The sequence below is a fragment of the Wyeomyia smithii genome, chromosome 3 (genome assembly GCF_029784165.1).
Source record: "Wyeomyia smithii strain HCP4-BCI-WySm-NY-G18 chromosome 3, ASM2978416v1, whole genome shotgun sequence".
In the NCBI taxonomy this organism is placed as follows: domain Eukaryota; kingdom Metazoa; phylum Arthropoda; class Insecta; order Diptera; family Culicidae; genus Wyeomyia; species Wyeomyia smithii.
Window position 1 is genome coordinate 239,160,341 of NC_073696.1, and position 24,480 is coordinate 239,184,820.

The 24,480-nt window shown below is 39.2% G+C and overlaps 1 protein-coding gene across 3 annotated transcripts in view; it reads left to right on the forward strand.

Annotated features, from left to right (window-relative positions):
* The window catches only part of LOC129732351 (hemicentin-1-like), a 417,768-nt gene that overhangs the window by 269,578 nt on the left and 123,710 nt on the right, over positions 1 to 24,480 (forward strand). For all 3 annotated transcript variants that reach the window (XM_055693168.1, XM_055693167.1, XM_055693169.1), the window contains 2 exons: positions 4,356 to 4,472; positions 17,197 to 17,397. In XM_055693168.1, the coding sequence (XP_055549143.1) occupies positions 4,356 to 4,472; positions 17,197 to 17,397 (318 nt within the window). The remainder of the gene's footprint in view (positions 1 to 4,355; positions 4,473 to 17,196; positions 17,398 to 24,480) is intronic.

Below are 24,480 nucleotides of genomic sequence, written 5' to 3' on the forward strand. Positions count from 1 at the left end.
TGAGAACGAGTCTGTCTGAGACACGTGTATTATCTAAGATACAACAGCATTATAGACGTGTGACTACATAAATTGTTTCTTCGTTAAACAATCAATCCTTATTTGTGGTGGCCCTGAAAAGGACCGTTTTCAGTGTTTACTAATTCAAAATTCAAAATCAAAATTAAGAGTCATTTCTCATTACTCTTCTGAACATCATGGTTTCCAAAATGGCTACTGCGAGCGATTTCCGGTCTCTGGATATTGCCCTGGTTCCGAACATATCAGTATAGGATGGTGTTTAGCCATTTTGAACTGTTTTTCAGAAACTGGAAATTGCCATCTTTGATTTAAAAATAGTACGGGAAAACAATTTCCAACCTCTGGTTGTCAGTAATGCTCATGTTGGGTGACATTTGGCCATACTAGGTTATTTTTCAGAAACCGGAAGTCGCCATTTTGAAATTAAAAGTGGCGTCTTGGGAAGATTTCTGGTTTGTAAATTCATCGCTGCTCACGAAATATCCATATTGGATATTTTGAATTTGTCCATTTAGGCTGTTTCCTATACAGTCGCCATCATAGATTTAAAAATAGTTTCTGAGATCAATTTCCAACTTTTGGAATCCTATTGGTTCTAAAAACGCTCATGTTGAGAGATGTTTGGCCATCCGCTGAATTTCAGAAAACCAAAGTATCAGCTCTATTGACGACAAGTTTTACCTATTATCGTCAGAAGGGTTTATTTATTGCATGATGGTTCTTCATAATGCAAAATACCTCTCTGCATCATATTAGTTCTCTATGACTTCATTAACTCCACAGACGGTAAAAGGTAAGGTAGTGGTCAATAATATATGACAAAACGTGTCGAGGCGCATTAAATCTTGATTAAGTTTGCGTGGGTACTTAATAGATGTGTCTTTTTTCACTTGAAAAAACAGGAATAAAAAAAATCTATTATATACACGCAGATACTGCAAGGAAATAACGAAAAAATCACCCTTTTGTAACAAATTTGTTACATAAAAAGCAATACTATTCTTCTCCAGTCAAGTAACAGCACATTATTGTTACGAGATTACGACTATCTAATAATTTCCACTTATTTCTTCAAAAGTATTGACGAAAAAGTCTCCCTTTTGTAACAAATTTGTTTCTCAAAAAGTAACAGTCCAGTCAAGAAAAAAAAACCCACATTTGCATCTTCAGGAGTTTTAATCACAAGGTTCCTTCTGAAAGGTACTTTGTTTCCGACAGCGCAGTGCGAGACCAATATTATCGATGACAGCCGCAGCCCATCTGCGGACTGTCAACAGCGCAGGCTAAACCAACAGGACATCCTCAAAATGAACGAGCTAAGCTGTGAATGAGCTGTCGTATACAACACACGACTGCTTCGCTGTCTGAGTAAGCTTTAGCTGTATGTGAGCTCTCATGAATAACTGATTCATGAGGCTGATATACAGTCATACTTCGATATGAGGCAACTTTATTTTTATTTTCGTTACGTTATATCGAAGCAAAAAAAAAATTTTTTAATTTATGCAAGAATGTGTAAGGATACTCAAAGATGTGCGAAAACCTATTCTCCATAACTTATCAGTATTTTAAACCTTTCTTATGCCCATTTAGAAATATTTTCAGAAGCTAAAAAATTTTTTTTAATTGATGCAAAAGGGTACTCAAAGATGCGTGAAAACTATTTCCTATTACCTATCAGTATTTTGAAACCATTCTTATGCCCATTTAGGACAATTTTCAACAAGCAAAAAAAATTTTTTAATTGATGCAAGACTGTTGATGGTTAGTCAAAGATGCGCGAAAACCTATTTCCCATCACCTATTAGTATTTTTAAACCTTTCTTATGCCCATTTAGAGACAATTTCAACAGGCAAAAAAATTTTTTTTTTATTTGAAGCAAGACTGTGAATTGTTACTGAAGGATGCGTGAGAACTGAATTGAATTTTTGCGTTGGTTTCATTGCTTTCAAAACTTGCTACAAACATTTTTTGAAGCAATTTTTACCCCCAAAACAGTTGCTTTATCATTTATTTTCAATTTCAATACATCTTAAAAAGTTAAGTTATATCGAGGTTAAAGTTACGTTATATCGAGGTTGCCTTATATCGAGGAATGACTGTAGTAAAAAGTAAGTTCAGTCGTCAATATAGTGTCGCATCGCAGTACTTTTCCGAAGCCTGATTGCACCTTTTCATTTCCAAGTAAACAGTGTTTCGTTCCCCAAACAGTGGTGTTTCTAACAAGACATTTGAGACTGTGACACTCCGGGAGGATTCTGCTTATGTATGAATGAAGGGGACAGAAATGAACCTGATCGTTGCATTGTGGCTCTTGGTTGTATGTTCCTCTGCAGAATCACATTCGAGCGCGTATCTATCATATATTTTGTTAGTTCTAATTTGTTATTTTTTTGGCTAATGCACGGTCTTGAGACACAAAAAGTAATGAAAATAATGTTTGAAGGTGACAAAATCTTTTCCGTTTGTTGCGAATCTTAGTTTTTTCATGAACACTCCCTAAAATCGAAAAAAAAACAATATTAATAACTTTTCAGCTTTTTTGATGATTTTTAAATTTTATTATTTTGAACGATCGTTTCCATTCTGAATTTCTAATGTATCATTGTATGCGAGAGATTTGTTTTGCAATTTTCTTTCAAGAGTAGTGTTCTTATAAATCTCGATATTTTTAAATAAACAGATCTCTTCTAACCACAATAAACGAATATTTATTTAGTTCAAGCGAAGATATCTTGTGTATTTGCTACTCGTTTCACTGCAAGCCAAATGAATAGTTTTCAGCTTACAGAACGCTAACGATCACAAACATCATGAACATTATTCATGAAGCTAATTTGTTAACCATGATGGTGATTTTAGATGAATGGATAACGTAAATATAATGTCCTCGGTGGCAACATTCAATCCACGATAACAGCAAATTCCCGGCAGCTAATTAATCAACTACGCTTAGCGTGCAGAGGCGGATGCTTCGAGTGATAGATAATCTCACCATCTATCCAGTGTGAAACTGCTTCCTCGGGCGGATCGGCGAAAAATGCTGCCAAGTAGATATTTCATTTCATGCAAATATTAACAGCAATCTCCACTAGTTTTATTTTCTTCCTTTGGCTCGCAGCGTTGCCACCCCTAGTTTGTCTCGGTTGTCCTTGAAGTTCGTGTTCTGCTACCAACCCGCGCACTCTTCCCCTTCCGAGCATTCTTATCCTTTTAGCGTTCGTCGAATGGTAGTGCCCATTAGTGCAAGTGCTGGACGTTGATAAATTATTCCGTCGGTGCTGCGAACTGCTATTGCTCATTACTGGGAGAGGTTATTTTTCATTTTCATTGCGCTGCCCGAACGTCGTCGTTTACATATCTCCGCACTTCGAACGCAAACCCCTTGTCCCACCACCACCCTTAAATGGCAGCAATATGATTGAACTTTTCCCATTGCATTTCCATCTTGCTGACGCTGTTCTTTCTTTCATGGGAAAATGTATCGCTCCCGACAGCCATCATGGACTCTGATTTATAATTAACATGTGCAGGAAACTTGTTCCATATCGCATAATTAATCTCTGTTTTAACGTGTTTCTCATTCAGCTAAAGTTTTGATGCAAGCCTCTCGGGACGGCTGAGAAGAAAGACACTCTTGAGTCGGCAACATCAGCCGTAAATGCAGGGAAAAGGAAAAAATCCTTCGAAGCTGCTAAGAGAAAAGTTTTTTTTATTGCTACTGGGAAGGAAAAGATGAATATTCCCCAGTTTGGCCAGAGCCGGGCAGATGAAAGAGACAGCTGATGGCAATTAAAACTGTGAACTCATAAATAATGATAGGAAGAAATTGCACGGAAAAGCTGTGTGCTATTGAGAAAAATGAGCGTCTCCTATTTCTTATAGCATTTTCACTTTGCCCCTTTTCGGCAAGACGAGCTTTTGAAATGAAACCATTCATTATGAATATAGATCACACTGCGCACGGAAGACGAGAAGCGAATGTAAGAAAGTTGTGCGAGAGAAAAAAATGCAAATGCACACTTCATTTGGCGTGAATTGCTTTTTCACTTCTGGCACGGTGTGCACCAAGCGATTTGTGCTGCTGGGAGTTTTTTCTTTAGCTGGACAACGGTAACTTAATTTTTTTCTCCTCTGTACTAGACGTTGTTAGATGAATTGCTCTATCTTGGAATGGTTCTTTCTGGAGAGAAGAAAATTTTCTCCCCGGGAGGTCCGATCACGATCAACCGCGCACTCTGTTGGAATGATTTGAATTTGGGAACTTATAATCACTAGCAAAGGAGAAACTTTCGTCAATATTGATTATGTTTTTTTTTCTCTATTTTTTCAGGTGAAGCAGCCAGTCAGGTACTGAACAAGGCGGAGCCACTGTTCATCACCCGGTCGGAAGCGTTCAAGTTTGCCGTTGGTGACACCATCACGCTACCGTGCGAAGTGTCCTCCCCAGGTGAGTTTTGAAGGTCAAGTGAATTAATCAACCATAAAAAGCGTAGTACCTATTGGCATGAAAATAGACAAGATTTTATCGATTTATATTCACTTTAACGCGTCGTCATCACTTTGGAAAACAAACAGTTTGACCGGGCGCTGGCATATTTTATTCAACAGTAATGTCCACTAACCATTAATTACCCCAACAAGAGCTAGTTGCGCTCAGCTCGGGGGACAAGCCGTCCGTCAACATGAAAAGCGTGAAAAACATGTTGTACAACAAGCGTTATTGCCTGCTGTCGGAGGGCATCTCCATCCGTCACCTCCGCTGTTTCGCTGGCGGTGGAGCACGATTTGCCTATCACCTAGTTCCGAGTAGCCGGGACTAGTCCGGTTCGGGGGCTGCTGATCGTTTGGTTGTTTTTACCCCGCATTCGACAAGCAGTCGGGAGGCGAGGTTGCAGCGTTCCGAAACGGTTGTGCCGCGGGAGCACGATAATCTGAATGTTTATTCAGTTGAGACTAATTTTATTACTGTTTCAACGAGATACAGGCTGCTGAGGCAGGCTGGGTAATACACGGTACCGGCATGCGTCACTCACTCCATCCCCCGGCCACTTTCTTCCGAATAAAAACATGGCCACCGGAAAATACGCGTCCATCCTGCAATTGCCGCGCTATGGTTGACATAAAAAAGACAAATGCATACCAGGAATCGGAAGAGAAATCGCTCTCCGTCGGCAAAGTTGTAAAATTGGATTGATAAAAGTTTTATGGACGCTGCTCTGAACCAATCTCCGCTGCGGAGATTGGCGCAGGGGTGTTGCAATAGGGTTCATTTAATAAAAACGATATTTAGTTTAATTGGTGCCGAATTGAGTTGCCAAAGTATTCTGATTGAACACGCGCTCCGTCTCGGGGGAAGTAATAACGGGAAGCAGAGGCTGGTGGGCAGAAAAAGGAGGTTTGTCCGGAAAGTATTTCCATTGCGGCAATTGGATTTGATTGTTGTTTTAGTGTGCTGCTGTTGGAAACAGCGGAATTGGATATATATAGAAACAGGGAAAAGCGAAGTTTAACGGTTGGGATGTTCCCGAACAGTGACGAATAATTACGCAAATTCGGCCATTAACCCTGATGTTGGGTCGGATTTTCCGAGAATGATAAGCCATCGCTGGAATGTGGGCCAATACTAAACTTTGTAAGTCGTCTTTCAAGTGTAATGAAAGTCTTCAATCTATTAGTAAGGGAGCAATCGTTCAGCGTCAGCATTATTATCATTATTTGGAGTGTGGTGGCAAACAATTATGTACATTTTAGCACGCTTATGTTCGCAATTGTTGTTAAGTCTTGGCCTAGGTTTAATTGGGAATTAAATTAGTTGAAGTTTGATGTGAAACCGTTAAGAGTTACACATATCAGCGTTTCACTGAATCGTACGCCCCTTAAAACGTATAAGCAGATGAGATGTCTTCAAATTGTGTTCTCGAAACTTGTCAGGGATCTGTCTCAAGGTGTATATCTGGTCCATTGTAGATCGTTCCGCCCAGAAGCCGCGTTGGTATTCACGAACACAGGCTTCCAACAACAACCTCAGTCTAAGGAATAGGATGTGGAAGCGTCCTTCCAGCCAGGTAGTTTTGCTGTCTGATTTCGTTAATCGCTCTAGTGAAGTTCCTCTTTTCGTACCTGGTAAAGCAATTCTCCCCCTCCGCACAGACGCGCTGTCTTAAACTAAAGATAAAGACATTCTTCGAAATGAAACGAAATCAACTTCACTATGAAAGTGCATTGCATTCAACGACCTACATGACAATAAGCCGCATGGGAGTCGAAGCGTCTGTTTCTGCGGTTAAAAACCTATTACTCAAATGGAAACAAGCAATTTGATGATAATATGCATGCCCGACGATGCCGTCGGTGTCTTTCTTTTGTCCCATCACATATACAGTAACAGTTACGTCGGGTGGTGTCACTATGAGGAAGAATTTACTTCCACTGGGGAGTGGACATAACGGAGTTTGTAATTAATTCCATCAAATGTCATCAAACAGGTTCACATGGAGAGAAAAAACCGTTGAATGAATAAAATGTGAAACAACTTAAACGCTGGTCGATGATATTGATTCATGTTTTGTCATGCACTTCTTTCTTCAAATGACATAAAAGCGACAGTCGATTTTATAGATAAATGAAAGGCTGTACGCTGCTCTGGTTTATGCTTTCAGCAAGATAGCTCGCTGTTCGTCCCATGTTGCTGTCAGTCAATTCATTGTCTTCGCTTCCGTTTCATTTGCGTGGGTAATTAGCGGAGAGTATCCAGTAAATGGGAACCTATCGAGGTCGAGTGCTGGCGGAATTATGTGCAATTAAGGGAAATCCGTTCCGGATACTAATTAGTCGATAGCTTTCGGTTGAGTAGGTTGAATATTTAAGGGTTCTCGAAACGATTTGTATCTTGCTGACAGTGCAAAAGCTCTGGTTGAATTCATCCGTTGCATTTATTATGAGAGTGAAGCAATAGCAAAGTATCTGGTGCTCTGGTATTACAACAACTTTCTCTATTCTCTCGGTGATGTTTCTTTCGAAACGTGTGATCGAACGCACGTCATGTAAAGCATGATAAATTTACATTCACAATGGTAATCGATTCTTTGTTTTACATAGACGCCTCAAGAGGCACAAACGATTCGAATCGATTTGCCTCTAGGGAAGAACAAAAAGTGACAACCATCGGGTAACGATGCCATGGTGGTACCAATGGAGTCGTACAAAAAAATTGAACGCATTGTCAATCTTTCGTCTGTAGAAGCGGTTGAATGCATTGCAGCCTCAAGCCAAAATGTTCCTCCTTTTCCCCTCTTCAGCCATTAGCAGTTGCAGTTGCAGTTTGTTTCGCTCCATAACACGTTTTGAGTCATATCCACTGGACAATGGTGACCAATTTACAGATGGAAGCAAAAAGTGCTAATGCAGCAGCAGACTTTCTGGGTGGAAGATAATAGCAAAAGAAATGAAAATAGTTCCATCTGTCTGTAGAGCTGGATCATCAACTAGTGACAATGGCGATAATGACAAATCGATTCTAGCCTGAAGCATCTTGAATGCAAAAAGACCGAAAATCAACCCGGAAAAATTGCTGTTTGCTTGATTTTAATAGTTCAAATAATATGTGCATTGAATATCGGTTCGAATCGTTCAATTACTTCTCATTATTTTCTATGCCACTTCTCAATGTATTCTCACAACGTTTCATGTTATTTTCTTGGCGTTTTCCCATGTTGTTTACAACACTACAGTATGCGTACAATCTGACACACCTTTCTTAGGACCATATTAGCCGACTTTGGTGTGGTGTGCAAACGAACTCGCTCGAACTCCTTAAAATTCAAACCAAACGCATTTCTCATGGGTTAGAATTTTTTTGAGATATTGATCAAAAAATATTTTTGAAATGCGATTTATTTTTAGAGGATTATTGGAGTCAATTAGGAGGTGATCTCTATCTCCATCCTTCTCACACTTTTTACACACACACACTATCTCCCTCATTCTTTCTCTTCATTCTTATTCTATATCATTCTCAACTTTTCTCACTCTTATTCTATATCATTTTAAACTTTTTTCACTCTCATTCTTACTCTCACTATCTCTCATACTTGCTCTCTCCCATTATTTCGCTTTTTTTCAAACGCTTTTTCTTCAAACGTTTCATTCTTTTATTGACTGTTTAATTTTTAATATTTTCTCACTATCTCCTCACTAGAATTGAAGAGTTTTCTAATGTTTTATCAATATTTGTTCTTCTAGTTTCCATCCTTCTCTTTGTTCCCCCACCATTTTTAACAATGTTCTTCTCCCTTTTGCTCATTGTTTTCTTACTATTTTTTGATGTTTGCTGTCCTCTCATTGTTAATGTTGATTTTTTCGTATTAATATTGACATGATATCGCATCATTTTTTCAAAGACTCGACAAACAGCGAAATCAGAAACTCAACTGATAATAGCAAAGTAAAGCCTTGGAGCTACATTCCGAATCGGAACTCGACCATCTGTTTCATTAATACACAATTGCGGACACTAACAGTCTTCTCTCGAGTCGAGACTCGAACCTACGACGATTGGCTTGTTAGGCCAGCATCGTGCCTCGGGACCAGCTTGTAGAGCTCTAAACGGATATTATTCTTATTTTTTTCACAACTTTGCAGTTTTTTTTAAGTTTCTTAATTATTTTCTGATTATTCGCGGGTTTCCCACTGTTCTGTTATATTATTTTCTCTTCTTATATGTAGCATGAGTATTTCTAACTGGTTTCTTATTACTTTGTCATTGTATTTTTTGCTTTGACTGTTTTCTTCTGGTAATAACATGAATTTCCTCATTTCAACGTGTTACTAATTTCGCTATTTCTCCGTGGTTCTGTGGTAAGCGATGTCGGTCGGCTAGCTCTCCCACACACGGTTGCAATGTCGGGTTCGGTTACCGATCAGGTCGAGGATCTTTTCGAACTGGAAATTTTCTCGACTCAGCCCTGGACCACGGTGTATCGTTACACTTATCCTACAACATGCACAATGTGCCAAAAACAATATCGATAACGATTTCTCTCAACGCTATAAGACCTCCAGGCTAGCGTGCGATGTTGTTTTAATTTCGCTATTTATTTTTTACTGTTTTCATCGTTTACTAAATAGTTTCTTAATGGTTACTCATCGTCTGTCAACTGTTTTCATTCTGTTTCTTTATCAAAATCATTGTTAGCGTACAGTTTTAATTTGCGTTCCGTTTTCTATTGTGTTTTTTCTTTTTTTTGTGACTGCTATCCTACTGTTTTCCTCTCTGTTTTTATATTTAATTGTAAATATCAGATTATCGCTGTTGTTTTTATTATTTTAACTGCTTTCATATCACTTTCTCGCTGCTTCTATCCCTTTATTTGAAGTATTTTTCGTTTTGAAATTCGGATTATATGTTGGTTTACCACTGTTTTCGTTCACTTTCATATTTTTTCCACACATCTTCAGGACTTTTTCTTGCAAAGCTATGGAATATTTCTGCCAATTTTCTGATAACTTCAAGAACGTCTAGGAAAAAAGTTGATGGATTGGGACAAATGGGACTTATAACATTTTGTAGTGATTGAGGTAAACTTTGAGGAAAAGTATTGATGATTTTTCAATCGATTACTGTAAGAATGGAAGGAATCGGCTAGAAACTGAGTTTTAAACTTTGAAAGTGAACAATTTTCGTGACGCTCGTGATGTTTTCGGTTTTTTAAATTGCACTCCTGTATTTAAACTGGTGTCCTGTTTGTATTACCGTTAGACGTATTCTAAGTCAAAAATAAATTTACTGTCTAGTGCCCAATGCCGCCTTTTAGCGGGCTTCAGGCAAACCTCTGAAAAGCTTCAATAAATACTTAAAAAGTGTTTATAATGATTCATAGTGATTTTACCGAAACCCGTTTAGAACTTAATTTGGGCACTAGAGGGTTAAATATAACTTTATAAAGAAAAGTGCTGAAAATGTGTGGTTTTTGGCAAAAACATATGTTTTGCTTGCCCAAACAATTACTCTGAACAAAGTTTTCTTGTAAAATGCAATTAACATAAGTAAGGTACAAACAACTCAATTCTAGGTAACTTTCTTAAAAAATACTTTGTACAAAATGAAGCAATTTTATTTGTTCAGCAAAGTTTCATATTTTTAAATTATCTACAACCTCGCTAAATAAATTATTCCTCTATCTCCTGACACAAAAATGTAAGTTTTATTTGAACTTTTCATAACTTTTGACAATTTGAGACTCTGCTGGTCATTTATACAAACAATTGTTCCAAAGACATCATTAAGGTAGGATGAAAGTTGAAGACGCTGTGGATGGAAAAATACACTTTTTCATTTTTGGACCTCTGTGCGTTGTTGCGCTTTGTTTTTTGCTTTGATATCGTTTTTTCAAACAATTGTTCATTACTATCATAAGTTAAATCAACTGCTTCTACTATATAAGTTAAATCAACTGCTTCTACGAAATAACAGTAGTAGAAAGACAGCCAAAGTACACCTCATTGACGACTTTGTGGTCAATAGGTCTTCGTACGAGTTTTCACAACCCGAGCAAAATCTTCTGAATATGGGCCTAAATTTCGCAATTCCTTCACGACCCGATATTGAACAATCGATCATCGATATAGAAGCTGGGATGGACAGTTGTAAACTTTCCACAGAACAAACTGGTGAAGTACGCCAAATTTTTTCAAAAATTACTAAGACACTGCCACGTCATGAAAATTCGTCTGATTTAAAGACAGTTGAGGAATTACGTAAAAAACCTGTTTTCTATTTAAAAGCAGATAAGGGGAACAAAACCGTCATCATGGACAAGTCTGACTATGATGAACAAATAACCCAAAAAATTGATAAAGGTCCATATTGGCAACTGCGACTCAATCCTCTTGCTGATATGGTAAAACGTGTAGAAAATACAATAAAAGAATGCAAACCCGTTTTGGGTAATGCGTTACAAAATATTCGTGTTTCAAATCCAGTTCTTCCAAGAATAAAGGGTCTCCCCAAAATTCACAAACCTGGAAATGAAATGAGAGAAATTATCTCAGCGGTAGGGGCTCCACACAAAAAAATGGCTAAATGGCTGGTAAAAGAATTTCAAGCCATGCCCCATAAGTTTCCAAGTCGATCAGTAAAGAGCACCGGAGATTTCGTTGAAAATTTGAGATCCTCGGGTAACATCCAATCTGATGAGATAATGGTTTCATTTGACGTTACGGCCTTATTTCCTAGCGTTCCAGTGAATGAAACCTTAAACCTTTTAGAGGACTGGCTTCTTTCCCAATATTTTGATAATACTTGGAAAAAGAAAGTTGACAGTTTGTTGAAACTTTCACGCCTTTGCATGAAAGAAAACTACTTCACATTTCGTGGTAAATTTTACAAACAGACTAGAGGGGCACCAATGGGGAATCCTCTTTCTCCCTTTCTATGTGAGCTCTTCATGGCAAATATAGAAAGTACATTAGAGAAGAGGAACATCTTACCGATTCGATGGTGGAGGTATGTGGATGATATTTTTTGTATTTTGAAAAGGGCGGATCTTGAAACTTTTTTCATATCCCTTAATAATACCCATAAAAATATAAACTTCACAATTGAAAAAGAACTTAACAACAGACTCCCTTTCTTGGACGTCGTTGTAGTCAGAAAGTCTACGGACTTGGAATTTGAAATTTATCGGAAACCCACGAATACAAAACGGGTAATACCTAACACTTCAAACCATCCCTTCCAGCATAAAATGGCATCCTTCCATCATATGATCCACCGCATGGAAACTTTACCTCTAAGTGAGGTAGCCAAGCAAAAGGAACTGGAATATATTTTCGAAATTGCTAAACTTAATGGCTACAATGAAAGTATCATTCAAGCCATTGTTGATAAAAAGAAGCGTGCTCAAATTCGGAAATCTTTTACAACACTCACCCCAATAACAGAAGATCTGAAAAGGGTAGCCGTTGAATATGACGTTAACTTGACACGCCCACTTCGTTCAAAATTTAGAAAATTTGGGATGGATATTGTCTACACTAGTAGAAATACCCAACTCAAAACAAAATTAGGGTCTACCAAAGACCCTATTGATACCCTGAACAAAGCTGGAATTTATAAAATTGCATGCAGTCACTGTGACATGGTTTACATTGGACAAACTAAACGTAACCTAGAGATACGTTTCAAATAACCTTTCGCAGAAGTGATCAAAGCAAGTAAAGTTTCAACAAATGCCCGACCACACCATTTCAAATCAAAAGTGGCTGAACATATTTTTAACGAGGAACATCCACTAACTTCGGATAACATTCACCTCCTCCGCCCCGTTAATAATTTATGGAAATTAGACGTAGCTGAAAGTTTAGAAATTTATAAACAACACTCATGCACGCTTCTCAATAAAGACGCAGGTAATCACCCCTCATGGCTATTCAATCTGCTTCCCAAAAACCCCAGACATGGTACGGTAAACAATCGACCGCATAATTCCCTACCTAACTCCAATTAAGGGTGCTAAATTTTCATTTTTACCTACTACAAATAAAAAAACAGGATTTACGCTTTGCTCTTTACCAGTCCACATAAGCACTGAGGAAGACTGTACGTCACAGTCGAAATATATATTTGCGGACTGAATTTCAATATTTATTTCCAAAAAATTTAGTAGAGTATAACGGAAACCGATAACTATTTCTTTGATTGATCTCAATCACTCTGCTAAGACGCTCGTTATAGATTTTATAGATTTTCTACATTACTATCATATTATTCGCTTATATTTTCTTTTCATTTTATCATTATTTCCACCATTTTCTTATAATCATCCACAGTTTTTGTTTTGTTGCCTGAGTTTCAATATTAGAACACAGCATCTCATTGTTTGCGTACAGTTTTCCGTGGTTTTCTGTTCTTTATTGTGCTCTTTTTTTTAATTTCTTTTCTATTTCTTCTAAGGAACTGTAATCCTGCTGTTTTCTCATTATCATGTATTCGATTATTGTCGCTATTTTTATATATTTTGACTTTTCTGCGTTTCTCTTTACCAATTCAGGTAATTATTAGTTTTGTCACTATTTTTCCTTCATTTTTTCCAATTGTATCATTAGTTTTCGTTTGTGTTTGCTTACTTTTTTTGCAACACTATAGTTTTCTCATTGTAATTTCACTGAATTTTTTGCTGGTTCTGCTACCGTTATCACACCGTTTACCTATTTCCTCTATGATCTTCCAACTGTTCTAACAGTCTAGGTTGTTACAAAATTGAATTTTGTTCAGGGAGCAATCATCTATTTTTGGGTGCATGTGTGTTGAAAATCACGCTAAAACTACAACAAAATAGGTAGAAGACAGAAGAGCAGGGACTGAGTAAGCTCAGAAATCATATGGGTAGTCAAAGTTCGAAAATATGAAAATAGCCTGAAAAACATGATCATCTACATAAGTTAGAATCCACCTTGGTGTCATCAGAGGTATGAGATAAAAGCTCGTGAAAACAAATTGAATCCACCAACGCATCGTGCTTTTTGATATGGTACTTTGAAGGATAACCTATGGATAGCTATGACAACCTATCGTTAAGCTTCGCAAGCTGAACGATAAACGGTACAACTTTATATCCCCTGGGGAAGCCCAAATCCAAACGTCGAAACGTCGGAAATAAAACATAGAAGAGTTTTGTTACACCGTTAGGACTGAAAAAGCCGTATTTCCCTTAGAATTTTATGTTGTAAAATTACAAATAAATAAATACCAAATCCCAATTGGTGATAACTAGAAATTTGGATATTTTTTTAGGTTCTCTGGTACGTAAAGTAAGCTCGCTCTCTCCCTCTCCTTTCTATGCCAGTATCTTTTGTTTCATCAATACATGCTCCGTTATGCTCAAAATGACATCGAAACAAGAAGCATTGCGCAAGTTTGTTATGAACTGTACATAAAACTCTGCAAAACGATCACGGTAAACAATTTTAAAAGCGAAAAGTTTCCGATTTCAACTGTGTATAATATCCTGCAAACCTTAACAATAATTCACGAGGAAGATGGTGGAAGACCGGCTAGAGTAATAGACAAAAGTCTGAGGAACAATTCAAATCCATTTATTCAGAACCACCAGATGGATAGAAGGTAGGGGAATGTTGGTAAAGATGGTCATTTTTAATATTTCTCAAACTAAAATGTGTTATTATAGTTGAGTGATGCGAATTCCTTATTTGTAGTGTGTCAAAACTTTGGAGAAATATTTTGCTGATTTTTGGCGATCAGATTTGTCAAATTTGTAAACAAAACAAAAAATATGTTCTGGAACGCGCTATTTGATGTTATTATCATTCCACGGAAAATATCGAAAAGCTCGTAAAACTTCTGTGTTTACAGTTGTTTCCGATAGTAAAGGGTTCAATTATTCTTTCATTAATTTCCTAGTGTGAATCCAGCGGTTCTCCACTGTTCTATAGAGAGCTAGGATCATTTGAAAAATTTGCAGATGGATACACGGATTTTTAAGAATTTTCGAAAATATACAAGCACAACCGATAGCTCTACAACTACTCTGTTTACCAAGTACAGCCGCAAGAGTAGTTAGTAGATATGGATCACTTAGCAGTTTGAACAGGCTATATCGTCAGTTAAATCCAATACTGGCACAACTCAAAATTCATAGTTTCGAGAAAAACGCTGTTGAAAATTTTGCGTCAAAAATTTCTTTTTTCATTTTCGTGAAAAATTTCAATTTTGAAACTTCCCATTTTTATTGAACTTGTTTGGGTCTATTATGTGCATGTAATAAGCATGTTATAAGAATAGTAACCTCATTTTTCTGCCTTTTTAGGAAGATTTTAGATTTGGGCAATAAAGGCATATCTACTTATATTTCTGGAAATATTGTGAATTTTGAAACGGGTCTTTGTGAGATGAAACTTTATAATATTTGGCATCGTTTGCCATCAATAACTCAAAACTGCAAAACTTTGAGTTGTGCCAGTATTGAATTCAACTGACGATATATATCGTGAATATTTGCAGACATCTTAACTCGTCCTCCCGAACTGTGGACTCTAACGTCGTAGAGTAATGTAAAACGATCACACATAAAACAGGTGACGTTCATAAATAACGTAACGCCAATTTTTGGACCCCCACCCCCACATGTAATGAAACGTAACGCCAACACCTCCTCCCGTAAAAATTACGTAACGCTGTAGAAAAATTTGCTTGATAAAAATGCTCGTTTCTGGATAGTCTCTCCAGAGATTTTTAGTTACGTAATCCTAATCTTACCTCCCCCTCTCCCCTATGTGACAAATTGTAACGCTAAAGTTTACCCTCTCTACGTTAGCGTTATGTAATTTATTGATGCCGCCTACTCAAGGAAACGTTACATACTACAACTTTTCTATGAGTACCTTTACCATTGTAGTGTCCACCTTACCTACCCGAAGTGTCTGTCTTTCCCAACCATATCAAAACCTGCAATTTGCAGTCTAATTTTTAAGAATCAAAACACATAAAACTTGGAAGAAGTTCACTAGTACCAAAGATAAATATGATAACAAAGGATCTTGAGTTTCAATTTTTAGGACTACTACGCACAGTGGTCTAAACTCGAAAAATCGTGATCGTTTTAGATTTGACTGTGAAATAACAAGGCCTTTCTTTTGGCGTTTTCGCTTATTTGATCAGTCCCCCTTGTAGTTCGATTTAAAAACAATTTTTTCTAATTCTCAAAATACCAATTTGCTTTCTTCAGCAAAGTTGTAGGAAAATCTTTAAGAAAAGAATTGCTGAACACTGTAATCTTCTATCTGTACGTCTGATATGACAAAATAGAGTTTTATGAGGAACACTTCTCAAAATTAGTTTTTCGTCCATAACTTTTTCTGTAATTATCGCAATAATTCAAGATGTTCTGAGATTTTGTTCATTCTGCTAAACCTCGCATTTTTGTAGAATATATTGGTTTGATATTTTTATTTGTTGTAACGCTATTTCTAGTTTTTTGCTAAAAATAGCCATATTTTGAGTCCGTATTTCTCCGAAGATTGCTGAAGACACTGGGTACATAAAATCAATATTTCACAGTCAAATCTAAAACGATCACGGTTTTTCGAGTTTAGAGCACTGTGCTACGGTCTGAATAGCAATATATGAGAAATTATTCAGATTAAACCATAAGCCTCCGTATTTACCTACTTCCCCCTATGTGTTTTGGACAGATGAAGTATTATTACATTACGCTAAAAACACAAGCGTTCCTAAACAACCACTCGACTCCATTTGTACTAAAAATTCGCAATTTAAAAAATCTACTCAGTGTGTGAAGGGCGTACACCACTTTTGCTATGGCGCCATGAATAAGTTTCGTCGAAAAACCGATTACGGACCCTTCTCAAATGTTCATTTTTTTTTTCATTATAATGAATGTATCTTCATGAGAAATCTTCTAGCTGGTCTCAAGGTACGATGGTGGCCTAACAAGCCAATCGTCGTAGGTTCGGGTCTCGACTCGGGAGAGACTGTTAGTGTCAGTAGAATCGTAGCGCTAGCCACGCAACTGTCCTGTACACCTAACGGTTGGCTGCGAAATCTGTATATAATAAAACAGAAGGTCGAGTTCCGAATCGGAATGTAGCACCAAGGCTTTGCTTTGCTTTGCTTTTTATCTTCATAAGGAATAAATCAGATTTTCTTTGAATAGTTCAATCTACCACTAATTAATCATGTTTTTAGAGTACTTCAGATCCGGTGGAATATAATAATAAATTGGTAACCCGATGAAAATTTTCAGCGTCCTACTCGATATCCAGTAAATTCCCTATCGCATTTGCGTATTACCCGTAATTCTTATTTTCGCCCGGTAGTGTAGCAGCTTATTCGACAAGGTATTTAAAATTTTATTACGTTCTGCATGGCTAAACACTGATTTTCTGGTCGAATACATCATCGTAAAAATGTCCATTGTTATTATAAGATCTCACTCGAAACCAATGCAAATATGTTACGGACTACGTACAAGAAAAAAAATGTTTCGTGATAAAAATTTAATCTCCTCCAAAGTTGTTCGCCCATCAAAATAACACACCACGCGAACTTTCTCTATTTCGCGTTGGTCCTAATTTCGACAATAAGCTCTAAAACTTTTTTTTGTGTGTCTGTTTGGTTTTCGCTTCGCTTGCAGGATCGTACGTGCTAGCATGGAAACGCGGTATCGCCATCCTGACGGCGGGCACGGTAAAGGTAACACCGGATCCCCGGGTGCGGCTGGTCAACGAGTACACGCTGCAAATTTTGGATGCCGCTGCCCAGGATGCAGGGGACTACATCTGCCAGATTGCGACTATGAACCCACGCGAGATAACGCATCACGTGGAAATATTGGGTGAGTTTGTGTGTTGTTAGTTTTTGTTTTTTTTTTCCCTTGCACCAAATCGATTTTTTTCTGGACGATTAGATAAAATAACGGTTGAAGTGTTGCAGCGTAATCGGTTTTTCGGGTAGTGGATAAGCGAAAGCTGCATCAGTTAACGCAATAAACTACAAAAAACATTAACTATAAACCCATCGTTACGAGTTGAAAATTGTCGTTCAAAAAATATTACTAATTACCCGAGCATTTTTTATATTACTGCCGTAATAAATAGCAGCATTTTGACCTTTCCTTTCTTTTATCCCCCATCATCATCCTGAATCTTGAACCAAAAAAACCCATGCCGAAAAGTTTAAATGACCATCGGGTCGACCCTTCGCCTGTCAGAACCAGCAAGATGAGGCAAATCTGGAACGCACCGAAGAAATAGTAGTTCTCCTTCTCCCGTCGAACTGTGTGTACATACTTTTTGTTCGCCGCGGGTTGTCCTGTGCCCGCCCTTTCGCTGCATTCTCCCTTTTTGAAACGATCTAATTTCAAGACAAGGTAATAAATCTTATTCGGAATTTAATCCCGCCAATCCGAAGCAAATAAAAGACACACCAAACCCCCCGGTACTCCGTCAGCAGTCAGTTCTTCTTCCATCTATTGATAATAGCAGCAGCGGCAGCAGCAGTAAGCGGAAGGCTAGATAAAAAAGTTAAGCTTCATCAGCTCATTTTCCGCCTCCCGGCAACGATTGCAACGACTGCGATGGAAACTACGGAGGGAAAATGTAGTAGGTACTATTTCTGTAAAGGCCGGGTCGCTTTGGGACTATCTCTTAACAATGAGCCTGTCCTAGCAGGCAGCCGCAGCACACAATACAGCAGTCGAAAAATTTCCAATTCCATTTAATCTTCCAATTTAATCTGCAGCCAGGCTGGCACGTTTCCGGAGGGCTTCTCGAGGTTGGTCAACGTGAAGAACATTGGAATTCGGAACTTCTTTATCGTCAATTTTCAAGTATTAATTTAAGAACTGGAAAGCAGGTAACTGGTAACTGGTTCCATGCTAGCTATTTGAATAACCCATTGTCAAGAGGAAAATTTTTGTTTCGTGAATGAGCGAGGATTTTTGTACGTGAAACCATTCCTCGAGGTGGTACAATATCTGGTGTTTCTATTTTTAGATTGTATGAAATTCGAGCTTTTATTGTATCATCTCTAGTATAGATTGATTTTGTCCTAGAATTCCTCTGCGTCGTTTAGATTGTTGCTTTCTACTCTATGAATAAAAAATAATTTACAAAATAAAAACGAAGTGAGCATGAATAAATTAATAAATGCTATATGATAATTTCCCTCTGAAAAATTTAAAGTTTTTCAAGTAAATTTTATTCCACATTCTTAGTTCGGCTATGTTATCTAATCATTACATTTTTACAAAAATACGAATACCAATCAGCCATAAATATGGCAAAAAATTATTGCCTCCCAGCCAATCTGGATACCATCGGAATAAGTCGGTGCGTTCATCTACCCTTCGGGGCATTGAACCATTCCTGCTACTATCTGTGTGGTCCCCGTGGCTCTGTGGTTAGCGATGTCGGTCGGCTAGCTCTCCCACACGGTTGTGATATCGGGTTCGATTCCCGATCGAGTCGAAGATCTTTTCGAGATGGAAATTTTCTCGACTCAGCACTGGGGCACGGTGTATCGTTGTACTTTTCCTACACATACAAAATGTGCCAAAAACAATATCGATAACGAATTCTATCAACTAAAATCTAGTTGATCGAGACCGCTATTAGCCTCAAGACTAAGCGTGCGATATTGTTGTTGTTGTTGCTGTTGTTGCTACTATCTGCTCATCGAGGATGATTTGTTGTCACGTTCCCGATTGCTGCCGTACACCACTGAGCTATTCGATATCTTTCGAGATAGTGCTGCAATAGTCGTTGAGGTCATCTTACAGACTTAATTGACATGGCTTTTGAACATAAGCCTATATTCAACCATGACCCCCAAAAGTTCCATAGATCCCTTTGAGGTAATGGTGCAGTCTCTGACTCTGACCACTACCTGTTACTCTAATTTACGATTATTCTTGACCGTGACCTCCATTTAATGATGCGCTAACTCTAGTTTCCTGAAATGCATCCAGTCCATTCCGACCTTTCGTATGCAGTGCGCGGCAATCAACTCGACCTTTCCAATCGATCGTCGTAGACCTCTAGCGTTATGTTGTCCGCAGAGCCGACGATTATAACTCCTAAAAAGCAAAGTAAAGCCTGGGCGCTGCATCCGATTCGGAACTGACCTTCTGTTTGTTATACACAGACTTTGCTGCCGACTGTGAGTGTACAGGACAATTGCGGGGCTAGCACTAGGATCCTACTGACACCAACAGTCTTTCCCGAGCCGAGAACCTACGACGACTGGCTTGTTAGGCCAGCATCGTACCTCAAGACCATCTGGGAGATTATAACCCCTACAGGAAACTTGAGCTTAAACACTCCGTCATACATGACATTTCATAACGCCGAGAAGGTTTTAGGACGCTTTTCTGATCCTGATCCTCCTTCACGTTGTGAACTAGTACTCGATTCTGAAAGTAATTTTCCAAAATCTTGTACAGTAAAGTCTTTTTTAACACGGTTTTTTAAATGGTTTCATTTTACACGATTCTTTTTTACGACGATTTTCCAAATAACACGATTTTTTTTACGTCGCTTTCCCAAATAACGCGATTTTTTTACACGGTTTTTTTACACGATTTTTTTTTGCACGGTACGTAGAACCGTGTAAAAAAGAACTTTACTGTATAGCGATACCAGTACGTAAAGGCTCTTAAGGGCTAACGTCCCAGCTGGCGCAATCGAATGAACTCTTAAGCGAATGCCCCTTATTTTGCGCTGGAGTGCTGCCTCCAGCATCTTGATGACGGAAAGAATTGCATCCAGCGTGAACATACCTTTCCGAAAGTCGAGCTGGTCACTTGTCAAACCGTTTACACACTCTGTGGGCTTCACCATTAGTCTGTTGAGGATAGTACTTCCAACACCTTGCATGCAGTGTCTAGCAGTCAGATAAATCTCCCAGCCTTCAACAATAAGACTCCGGGAAGAGGAAGTTATCCAGGTTATTCTACATGACTTCCTGGAACAGCTCAGAAGCAACTTATATGACCGTCTGGTTTGTACAACGACTTTCCCACTTCACAGCCCGAGCGTTGTCCTGCCACTTCCAATGGCGTCAGGCCCATCAGCTCTTTAGTTACCAAGTCGCACATCTGAGTGAACCTTTCGGTAGATCAACGTAGGGTAACGTAATAGCTGCAGTAGAACACTTCGTTCACGTAGGCAACCGCGGATTCTTCGTTTAAGGTTGACATGACAAACGGGAATCTGCTCGTCTTCCATATGGCCACCACCATACCGTAGCCATTGATGGCTTGTGCATCTCTTATCATCTCTGAGGTGAGTGCTGAGGTCTCTTATCATTTCTGAGGTGAGTGCCCGAGTAAGTGCATTTCTATCCCCAGAACCTTATTGGTTACCATATTGTAGTTAGCATGCTTTCAGAGTTCAAGGATCATTTCACGGGCGGAAGTCAGCTGATGCTCCGCACATCCGCTCCCAAATCCTTGAGCTGGGTTTCGCCTCTCATTTTCTTCAAGACTTCCGAGAACATGGACCCGTCCGTCTTGAGTATGAAGATTTCTTCTTTACTAGGCGTCTTCTTAGCTTTTTCCCTACTACGGTAACCCAAGGGTTTGCGCAACCACCACTTCTCTGGAACCTGGATCCTAGTCTGGAACTCTGGAACCACGTCTTCCGAAGACTGCCTCATTTTTTTCGATCTGCTCCGTAAAGCAGCCCTTCACGAACCAGGAGGCGTATGTCTACACCTATTAGGATGCAGTCACCCTTTTGGTTCTAACTTCCTTCTCGTTTGCCTCGAGCTACGAGTTCCGTATGTTCTATTTTGGCCTCATCAATGGTATCCCAGAGCGGGAGGAGGGACCGCTTCAGGTCCCCGGCGATGTTTCACCTATTCACCAAGAACCTGATGATCGTATTAAGCCGTTCGGACAGCGCGGCCACTCTCAATCTCGTGTCTATTCACTTTTCGTCTACCGATGTATCCGGTGTGTTTAGACAGGATTCTTCGTCAATGGGTCCCCCATTCAGCCGCTTTACCTATGCATACTGGAGTAGTCGCCTACTTTGATCTTAATCCTGCCTGATTTCTATCAGGCCTGGACTCAAAACATACTGGATGGCTTGTATGGTTTTACGGAATGAAGACCTCTGCACCATCAACAATTGTGATAGGCTAATTTTTCCTTTTGAATCACACAAGTTTAAACAGGCTTCAAAAGCATCTTCTAAGGCACAATCTCCGTCACTTTACGGTTCTTCAGCTGATTAATTTTAAATCACTCACCTCACAGTTTTTCAGCTGATTAATTTCAAATGGCCAATTGCGGGGTTTTGGATCATACCCCAGATAGAAAATTTTATTTTTTTTCCTTTTTAGTCTTCGTTTCACTTGAGCTTCTTCTAGTAAGCTGTCCTGCTAATATTATTTCTGCCAACAGATTCCGTGCACTACTAAACTGCTGAGGTAGAACTTTTAGTCCCAAGCAGATCCGACTTCCTGTGACACCGTTATCTTTGGCCACTTCCAACAGGTTCCGGGTAATGCATATATCACATACGCACTACGCAGCACTTTCGCAACAAAATTACTGTTTTTAATTGGCGTTGATTCGAACAACGTTGTCACCACGAATGTAGGGCAACAGGAGACCCCACCGCTGTCACCACGAATGTAGGGCAACTCCTGTTGCCCTACCAGGAATTTGTGATATTTTTCCGTAAAAAATCCTGGTAGGATCGCGATCCAACGACCGCGCGGAATCACTTTTATTTCTTGATTAAATTCTATGCTACATTGGAACTTACTGCTAGCTCTGGAGTGTATTCCGCGAGAGACAATTTCCCCTCGCGGAACCACTCCCTATCTTTATTACTCTAATGGCCTCTCCTCGGCCTGTCTCTGTTTTAGTACCTTAATTCGTGGGTTCAATCCCACTTAGTCTTATTTTACCGAGAGCGGTGAGCCGTGCGCTCAGCCACTCTGCCTTATTGACAAACAATTGCCAGTAACTCACCCTCGCGATGCGGCGATGAATTACCGGCCCATCACAAACCGAACTGCGGGCTCTTGTTTTAATTAAGCCAAGCGGAAGACTTGGAATCAAGTGTTAGCAAGCTCTGACCTATGTTCATACACAGCTGAAGGCTGTGTCAACGTAAAAAAAATGCGGTAGGAAACCGGATTCTTTCCAGATTCTAAGTATGTCACCTAATGTGACGGAACCCTGTAGGCTTTTACAAGACGGGTGGGTGCCGTTACACCATCTCGTTATCTCGCGACTTCACTTAGGGAGCTCAATGCAGGAGCTAGCCCAAAGTCGCGGTACATTGTAAAATCCAATTCACATCCGTTTCCTTCACTACCAGTTGGTATAATTAAGATCATACTGTCATCAGTCTCAAAGTACGGGTTAGAGCATTTGGGTGATGGGCGCAGTACTACTCGTTTTTACAGAGATGCTTCCAGGCACGTGCAATTTGCAGGTTTGCGAGCAATCGACGGCCCACCCAAAGGTAATCTTTCACTGCTGGGCTAGGACTGTTTGGTTACTATTAGTGGCCACGCACACAAGGCATTCCCTGACATTTTTGTCACATGTCAAAGCAAAGCAAAGCCTTGGTACTAAATTCCGTATCGGAACTTGACCTTCTGTTCGTTATACACAGACTTTGCAGCCAACTGTTTAGTGTACAGGACAATTGCGGGGCTAGCGCTACGATCCTACTGACACTAACAGTCTCTCCCGAGCCGAGGTTCAAACCTACGACGACTGGCTTGGTAGGCCAGCATCGAACCTCAAGACCATCTGGGAGACGTCACATGTCACAGGTTTTAAAAGTTTACCTACGGTCAATATCGATGATATCGATGTGATCTACAAACCCAAGAAGCATGTAAGATTTTGTGACGATGGTATAATTTTTTAGCACACTTGCTTTACGTACTACACTTACAACACAATGATGATGAACAATGATGTTGAAGCGTGTGACCCGATGCTTTAGTTTATACAACGTCACAAAAGCAACTGATGTGTCACCCACTCGAATCAGCTTGATTAGTTTCGTTTAAAAACCGTGTTTAAACATTACCAGCCACAACTCATCTTGCTTAACTGAATCGAGCTCCGCCCTGAAATCTATAAACAGATGAAGAGTTTGCAAATTGTATTCGCCGAACTTGGCTAGTTTTTGTCGTAGAGTAAACATTTGATATGTCGTGGAGCGGCTCTCTCAAAACGGAGCTTGGCATTCACCGACAAAGAGTTCCGCTATGGTCTCAATCTAAATAATCATAGATCATAGGATCATAGAGATCCTATGCCGAATGTATAATACACCTTCATTTAACTCGGTCTTGCGTTGTTCTTCTCCAGTTGTCTCTTTCAACCGCTGCACTCTGGGAAAAAATGAACCCAAATTTCCACCAATTAGAAGCCGCTGAGCTGGCAACCTGCTATATTTCAGGATACCAGTCTAGCGGCGATTATTTAGTGGAAAAACCAGAACCCACATTTCCACTAAATAAGCGCCGCTGGGCTAACAACCTGAAATATAATATTTCTTTTGTAGAATTGGTCAACAAATCGAATGGTGATGGTTTCATTTTAGGAAGGGCACAGGAAATGGTCTATTTTGTCTCTTTTCACCCTATTTTTGCGTATGGGATGAAACTATCACCAATCGATTTATTGACCAATTTTACATAAAAAATGCTGTATTTCAGGTTGCCAGCCCATTGGCTTCTAACTAGTGGGAATTTGGGTTCATTTTTTACTAGTGTACGCTGCTCGGGCATCCTCGTCGACAACACACATCCATAGCCAGGTTTATGTCTGCAGAATCTAAACCGGCAACGAAATCTTACCTCACCTCTCCATTGATTCTCACACGTTACGGGTGTACTTCGTTTTGGCAGTGATTATGGTGAGTTCAATCCTCGCAGCTTC